Source organism: Giraffa tippelskirchi, chromosome X, assembly GCF_054371585.1.
Source record: "Giraffa tippelskirchi isolate mGirTip1 chromosome X, T2T-mGirTip1v1.2.pri, whole genome shotgun sequence".
Lineage (NCBI taxonomy): Eukaryota > Metazoa > Chordata > Mammalia > Artiodactyla > Giraffidae > Giraffa > Giraffa tippelskirchi.
The window spans coordinates 34,060,870-34,068,840 of record NC_137289.1 but is presented as its reverse complement, the minus strand read 5'-3'; the positions used below and the strand labels follow the sequence as shown (position 1 = coordinate 34,068,840).

General features: G+C 45.1%; 1 protein-coding gene across 1 annotated transcript in view; it reads left to right on the top strand.

Moving 5' to 3' along the window:
- Positions 1–7,437: 7,437 nt before the first annotated feature.
- SLC25A43 (solute carrier family 25 member 43) overlaps positions 7,438–7,971 on the top strand; it is a 42,921-nt gene continuing 42,387 nt past the window's right edge. The window contains exon 1 of the mRNA XM_081564393.1: positions 7,438–7,747. Within this exon, the coding sequence (XP_081420519.1) occupies positions 7,473–7,747 (275 nt within the window). The 5' untranslated portion in view covers positions 7,438–7,472. The remainder of the gene's footprint in view (positions 7,748–7,971) is intronic.

Here is a 7,971-nt window from a genome sequence, read left to right as displayed (position 1 = left end):
CAGGGTACACTGATACCACTGAATTTCTGGATCCACAAAGCTAAGGAACCCTACCAAGGTGCTACTGTCCTGTGAAATCCTGCTGATTAGTCAGTCAGTTTTTCCCTTTGACATCTTTGAAATACAACAAACCTCATGCAAATTACATGCAAAATAGAAGTAGCATGGCAATACTGTGGGAGATGTGGCTAGACTCTGGTTGGGGACACTAAACATCAGAACTGTGCATGCCAAACTTGCAGGAGGAGCTGAGTCCTGTGACCCTCCAACCAGGCCCTCAGGCTCAATCTTGAAGAACATCCAGGGAGACACTGAAAGCTACTAACAGTGTCCTAAGGGCAAAGGGCTACAATGCTCACTGTAGCCAGTTGCTGCTATTTTCATTGCTGTTGCCAGCACCAGCTGATCTACACATGATCTTAGCCAAAAGGCCAAGAAGCAATCCAGCAGTTCTAGAAGTAAAGGAACACACTCCATGACAACAGCTGGATCTCACTAGCAGGTTAGGGTGAAGATGACAGTTAAGTGGGTGTTAGGATTGGATTAAGGTTAGAAATTCCCGTCTGTGATGGGCCAAGTCCAAGGAGGGGCTTCCCTGGTGGCTCAGTGGTAAAGAACCTGCCTGCCAATGCAGGAGATGCGGGTTTGATCCCTGGGTGGGTAAGATCCCCTGGAGGAGGAAATGACAACCCACTCCAGTATTCTTGCCTGGAGAATCCATGGACAGAGGAGCCTGGCAGACCAGTCCATGGGGTCGCACAGATTCAGACACGACTTAGTGACTAAACAACAACAGGTCCCAATAGTCTTGAACCTCTTCTCAGGAAGTTCCCTCCACATCCTACTGTAATCGACTCTTTCACAGTCTGATGATGCCTCTAAAGCACAGGCTGTTTATTCTCTCATCTCCCTATAGCTAAATGCCTTAGAGAGTGCCAAGTGATGGAGCTGGAACTCTCCTTGCGCCCCAAGGCCACTTTCTGATTTTTGTTCCTCCCACTCTTGAGAAGTCTCTGGCTCCTCCTCCTTTCACACCTTCTTGTTATTTCACCCTCTCCCCACCCAGGTGATAGTCTTCTGTCACCTTCCTGGTGATTGCCCTCATTCATATAGGCTTTCAGTTCAGTTCAGTTCAGTTCAGTCAGTCAGTCGTGTCTGACTCTTTGTGACCCCATGGACTGCAGCACGCCAGGCTTCCCGGCCCATCACCAACTGTCAGAGCTTGCTCAAATTCATTTCCATTGAGTCAGTGATGCCATCCAACCATCTCATCCTCTGTCATCCCCTTCTCCCACCTTCAATCTTTCCCAGCATCAGGGTCTTTTCCAATGAGTCAGTTCTTTGCATCAGGTGGCCAAACTATTGGAGTTTCAGCTTCAACATCAGTCCTTCCAATGAATATTCAGGACTGATTTCCTTTAAGATGGACTGGCTGGATATCCTTGCAGCCCAAGGGACTCTCAAGAGTCTTCTCCAACACCACAGTTCCAAAGAATCAATTCTTCGGTGCACAGCTTTCTTTATACTCCAACTCTCACATCCATATATGACTACTGGAAAAACCATAGCTTTGACTAGAAGGACCTTTGTCGGCAAAGTAATGTCTCTGCTTTTTAATAAGCTGTCTAGGTTGGTCATAACTTTTCTTCCAAGGAGTAAGCGTCTTTTAATTTTATGGCTGCAATCACCATCTGCAAATATATATACCGTGTTAATGGATTGGAAGAATCAATATAGTGAAAATAAGTATACTACCCAAAGCAATCAATACATTCAATGCAATCCCTATCAAGCTACCAACGGTATTTTTCACAGAACTAGAACAAATAATTTCACAATTTGTATGGAAATACAAAAAACCTCGAATAGCCAGAGCAATCTTGAGAAAGAAGAAATGGAACTGGAGGAATCAACCTGCCTGACTTCAGGCTCTACTACAAAGCCACAGTCATCAAGGCAGTATGGTACTGGCACAAAGACAGAAATATAGATCAATGGAACAAAATAGAAAGCCCAGAGATAAATCCACGCACCTATGGACACCTTATCTTTGACAAAGGAGGCAAGAATGTAAAATGGAGAAAAGACAATCTCTTTAACAAGTGGTGCTGGGAAAACTGGTCAACCACTTGTAAAAGAATGAAACTAGAACATTTTCTAACACCATACACAAAAACAAACTCAAAATGGATTAAAGATCTAAATGTAAGACCAGAAACTGTAAAACTCCTAGAGGAAAACATAGGCAAAACACTCTCTGACATAAACCACAGCAGGATCCTCTATGACCCACCTCCCAGAATATTGGAAATAAAAGCAAAAATAAACAAATGGGACCTAATTAAAATTAAAAGCTTTTGCACAACAAAGGAAACTATAAGCAAGGTGAAAAGACAGCCTTCAAAATGGGAGAAAATAATAGCAAATGAAGCAACAGACAAACAATTAATCTCAAAAATATACAAGCAACTCCTGCAGCTCAATTCCAGAAAAATAAACGACCCAATCAAAAAATGGGCCAAAGAACTAAACAGACATTTCTCCAAAGAAGACAGACAGATGGCTAACAAACACATGAAAAGATGCTCAACATCACTCATTATTAGAGAAATGCAAATCAAAACCACAATGAGGTACCATTTCACACCCGTCAGAATGGCTGCTATCCAAAAGTCTACAAGCAATAAATGCTGGAGAGGGTGTGAAGAAAAGGGAACCCTCTTACACTGTTGGTGGGAATGCAAACTAGTACAGCCACTATGGAGAACAGTGTGGAGATTTCTCAAAAAACTGTAAATAGAACTGCCATATGACCCAGCAATCCCACTGCTGGGCATACACACTGAGGAAACCAGAATTGAAAGAGACACATGTACCCCAATGTTCATCGCAGCACTGTTTATAATAGCCAGGACATGGAAGCAGCCTAGATGCCCATCAGCAGATGAATGGATAAGGAAGCTGTGGTACATAAACACAATGGAATATTACTCAGCCATTAAAAGAATACGTTCAAATCAGTTCTAATGAGGCGGATGAAACTGGAGCCTATTATACAGAGTGAAGTAAGCCAGAAAGAAAAACATCAATACAGTATACTAACACATATATATATGGAATTTAGTAAATCGGTAAAGATAACCCTGCATGCGAGACAGCAAAAGAGACACAGATATATAGAACAGTATTATGGACTCTATGGGAGAGGGTGAGGGCGGGATGATATGGGAGAATGGCATTGAAGCATGTAAATTATCATATGTGAAACAAATCGCCAGTCCAGGTTTGATGCATGATACAGGGCGCTCGGGGCTGGTGCACCGGTATGATCTGGAGGGATGGGATGGGGAGGGAGGTGGGAGGGGGGTTCTGGAAGGGGAACACATGTACACCCATGGTGGATTCATGTCAATGTATGACAAAACAAGTACAATATTGTAAAGTTAAAAAATAGATAAATAATAAAAAAAAATACAAAATGTTAAAAAAAAATAGCAAATAGGGGAAAATGCCACACAGAGGATTGAAATGGTGCGATGTGGTAGAGTGAATGAGGGTGTGGAGACTGAGTGGGCTGGTCAGCCTTCTGATAGGAGATGACATTTAAGCTGAGCTCAGAATGACAAGGAGCAGCTCTGCAAATATCTGAGGAAAGAACTTTCCAAGCAGAGGGAGTGGCTAGAGTAGTGGTTCTCAAAAGGAATGGCGCTGCCTCCTAGAGGGCATTTTGGAAGTTTGCGGGGAGGGGGCCCACAGGGACTGGAGGACTCTATTGGCGTTTAATGGGCAGGGCAGCGATGCTGCATAGCTGCAATGCACCAGACTGTCCTGCATCCTTCATGACTTTCAAAGATCCCACCAGGCACCCATATAAGTGGAAAAGTTGTTTCTCATTATCAGAGTTGAAAACTTAACTCTGCTTAACTCATAAAGCAAAACATTTTTCGCACAGTGTTTATGCACATGGAACTTCCTAGGAATGCAATTACCATGTAAGTGGAAAGCACATTGTATTCTATTTCATTCAGAACTTCACCAAAGGTTGTTCAATATTTCAAAGCCAACACCTCTGGGAAGGCAAGGCAAATGTCACCTAATGGGAAACACTGCACCTAATGGGAAAGGCTTCAGGGAAAATTGATGGTGGTGGAGAAATTTTTTTTTTTAATGGATAAGACATACCCAAGGTAAAATGAAAAGAGGGAAAAAAAGAAAGCAGTACTAAAGGGCACATAGTCAAAAGTCAATCTCCCTTCCACCTCTGTTCCCACCACTCCCTGTTTTTTTCCCTAGAGATAATCTGATTATCAGGGTGTTTTACATACTTCCAGTGGTTTTATCTCATTTTTTTTTTTTGTTTAGAAGGAAGGGAGGGAGGGAAAGAGGGGAAATACTCATACAAATGAATATTTTTTTGAACATTAAAAAAAAGATGAAAGATACACACAGCAGAGAGGGTATAGCTCAGTGGTAGAGCATTTGACTGCAGAAAAGGTGTGTGTGTGTGTATGCATGCATACACACATCAAGCTCTTAATGTTGGCTTCTCTAATGTTACCTCAGAGGATGTTCAGGGAGACATTTTTTTTAATACACTTCTGTACTGTTTTCCTTGGTATGACAGGTATATTCTACTTTCGCAATTTACAAAATCCCATAAGGTTAAAGAATAAAATACAAAGTAAGAGAGCAGGAATCCACCAACATTGGCATAAATACAGCAAGATCAATTATAATCTTAGAAACATCAGCAAGCTAAACTAAGGTAATGTATTGAGAGAAGATTTCACTCTGTGAGAAGAGAAACAAAAAGTGAGAGCTGAAGAATCCAAAGCCATGAGCATCTCCCAAGGTCTGCTGAGGACAGGAGGCTGTCTACTGGCCCGAATCAGCTAGCCACCCTTTCTCCTCAAGTTACAATACTACTTCTAAGATTATTTCACTTACCGCCCCTTTTCTCCTTTTTTTTTAAGTTATCATACATTTATTTTTAACACAGCACCCCAGTTTCATATTGTGTGCCTTTTCCAAAGTTGGAGATCCTTAACTTACTATATTCTTCACAGACTTTTCAACAAATATGAAGAGGCACTGAGGTTAACAAGTCTACAAGTGGCAATCCAAATATATGACACCCTCAAGGACTGATTTATGTTTAAGATTAATCTACATAATGTTCCCAAGGCTTAGCAAATGAATGAGACTCTGGCTGAGAAAATAGGAACAAACCTTGTTCTGTTTGCACATGGCCATGAAAAGACAGAAGGCAGCAGAGAAAATACTCTTCGGTTACTCATTTTACTGTGCAAGGTACCTATTGTGAAAAATTACTTTTGAGGTTAAAATAGACCATCAATTCATGATCTCTCCCGGCCCACAGCTGTGAAGACTAAAATGATTCTTCTTGCCTCTGGCTCACTAGAACATCATATTCCTGCTGAAGACAAAAAGAACAGCAGAGCTCAAGAAAAAAGGATACCTGGTTCCCAAGGTGGGTGCGATTGAAACGCTCATACAAGTTGCCTTAAAGCCAAACAAAACCAGTACAATCCAGGCAAGCCGAACTCCACACAATGTGGTGATTCCATCAACTGTTCCATTCCCAGGGCAGAGCTCCCTGAAGGACCTTTAGAATCTAGTCCTGTTGTCCAACCGAGTGCTTTAGGACAGGACTAGTAACTGAAGGTTTCCTTACTGTAGTCCCCAAATTCCAATTCAAACCCTCTGAAACTCATGTCCTCTTGTCTTCAGAGTCATAAACCTTCTTTCCTCAACCTCCCACAGCCATGAAATTAGCTTACAGCAAGACAGGAGAATTCACAAAACAAGAAAAATAAGCATCCCAAATGGTTGAGAGCAGAGCCAGGCTTCTATAACTAGAACAAGTCCTCTTTTTCCATTTCCTTTTTCTAAATTGAAGTACAGTTGATTCACAATGTTGTGTTTATTTTTGTTGTATAGCAAAGGGATTCAGTTACATACATATGCATTCTTTTTCATATTCTGTCCCATGATTGTTTATCACGGGATATTGAATATAGTTCCTTGTACACTACAGTAGGACCTTGTTGATCCATTTTCTATATGATAGTTTGCATAAGCCCATCCCAAACTCCCAAACCATCCCTCCCCCACTCCCCATCCCCCTGGGCAACCACAGTCTATTCTCTCTGTGAGTCTGTTGCTGTTTCATAAATAGGTAGAACAAGTTCCCCTGATCAAAACCCTGCAACACCTTTTAGAAAAGGATCTTTATCATCATGTGTGTTAGTAAATTTAGAAAACAACGATACAAGCCTAAAATCAACTGGGATGTCTTATACTAACAGACTGCTGGACTACCTTTCCGTTATTATTACTGATATGGCTTTTTAAGAAGAGAAAATAGGGAGAAATTTTGAATTTTTTAAAACTTATCAAAATCCTTCTTAGATTCTGGCCATGTCACTGACTGCTAAGCCTTCTTTGCCCCTGTGGTCCCCGTAGCTCACAAAACCACTGAAAATGTCTCTACTCAAGAGACACTCTGCTGTCCCAGTGGACTTTTAGTGTAGCTGTTGGGGAATGTTGTCACAAAACAGACGTAGACCTGAATCCAGATGGCGTCTAGCTGCTGTGTGCCTAGAACAAGTCAATCTCTCTTGGTTTCCTCTTCTGTAAAAACAACATCTAATCACAGCTAACACATCTGTAGTGCTTACCTGTATCATTTTTTATTTACAACAACCCCTAGAGGAAAAAAAAAAACTATAGATGAAGCGAGTGAGACACAGAGAGGTTGAGTGACTTCCTCAAGGTCACACAGCTGGTAAACTGCAGGGCTCAGATGCTAACGCAGGTTGGAGTCGAAGCTCTAAGCACCGTACCTATGGCCTCTCGAATTGAGAGTAATAAATGGGGACACACCTACTAAGGACTGTTTTGAGGATTAAATAAGACAATGTACGAAAAGCCTGATATTTGTCAAGTGTTGGATAGCCTATGTATGTTATAGAAGGTTTTTTCCTTCTGCCCTGAGAAATCTGTAAAGCTTTTCCTAGGGGCAGAAAAAAGAGGTCGCAGGGATGAGAACAGAGACGAGGGAAGGAAGGGGGCAAGGTGGAACTTGGAAAGGGAGAAAGGGTGTAAATAAGACGGGGGGGGGTGCGGGGGCTGAATATTCAGGACACAAATAGAGCAGCCTAGGCCTTGAAAGAACGCGGTGCATGTTTCTCAACTGCAAACAGAAACGTATTGGCCGACAATCAGACACTAAACCGGCGCGGCCAAGGCCTCAAGCCCGGACCAGCCTCCTCAACCCCGCCCCGGCCCCAGGCCCTCTCGGGCCCGGCCGCGGACCGGCTTCCCGTCCGGTCCGCGGGTCCGCCCTACGCCGGGCGGAGCCTGGCCCGCCCCCTGCGCCGGAGCCCGTGAGCCCCAGGCCCGAGCCACGCGATCGGCCGGCCGCCCGGGGCTCGGGCCGCGGACGCGCGATGGCGACTTGGCGGCGGGACGGCCGGCTGACGGGCAGCCAGCGGCTGCTATGCGCCGGGCTGGCGGGGGCGCTCAGCCTCAGCCTCACCGCGCCGCTGGAGCTCGCCACCGTGCTGGCCCAGGTCGGTGTCGTGCGCGGCCGCGCCCGGGGGCCGTGGGCCGCGGGGCTCCGCGTGTGGCGGGCCGAGGGGCTCCGCGCCCTGTGGAAGGGGAACGCGGTGGCCTGCCTGCGCCTCTTCCCCTGCAGCGCCGTCCAGCTAGCCGCCTACCGCAAGTAAGAGCCGGGCGTGGGCGGGGCCGGGGCCCGGGAGGCCGCCGCCGGGTATCCCGCGGCCCGACGCTGCCTGGGTGCTGGGGATCGGGCCGGCGGGGCGCCCCCGCCCCGTTCCGGATCTCGTGGGAGCCCCTTGGGCCAGAAAGCGACCTCTTCGGCCCCCAGAGTGCAGTCCCCACCTTTTCTTCTTCACCTTTTCTGGGGAGTTCTGCAGTTTGAGGGGA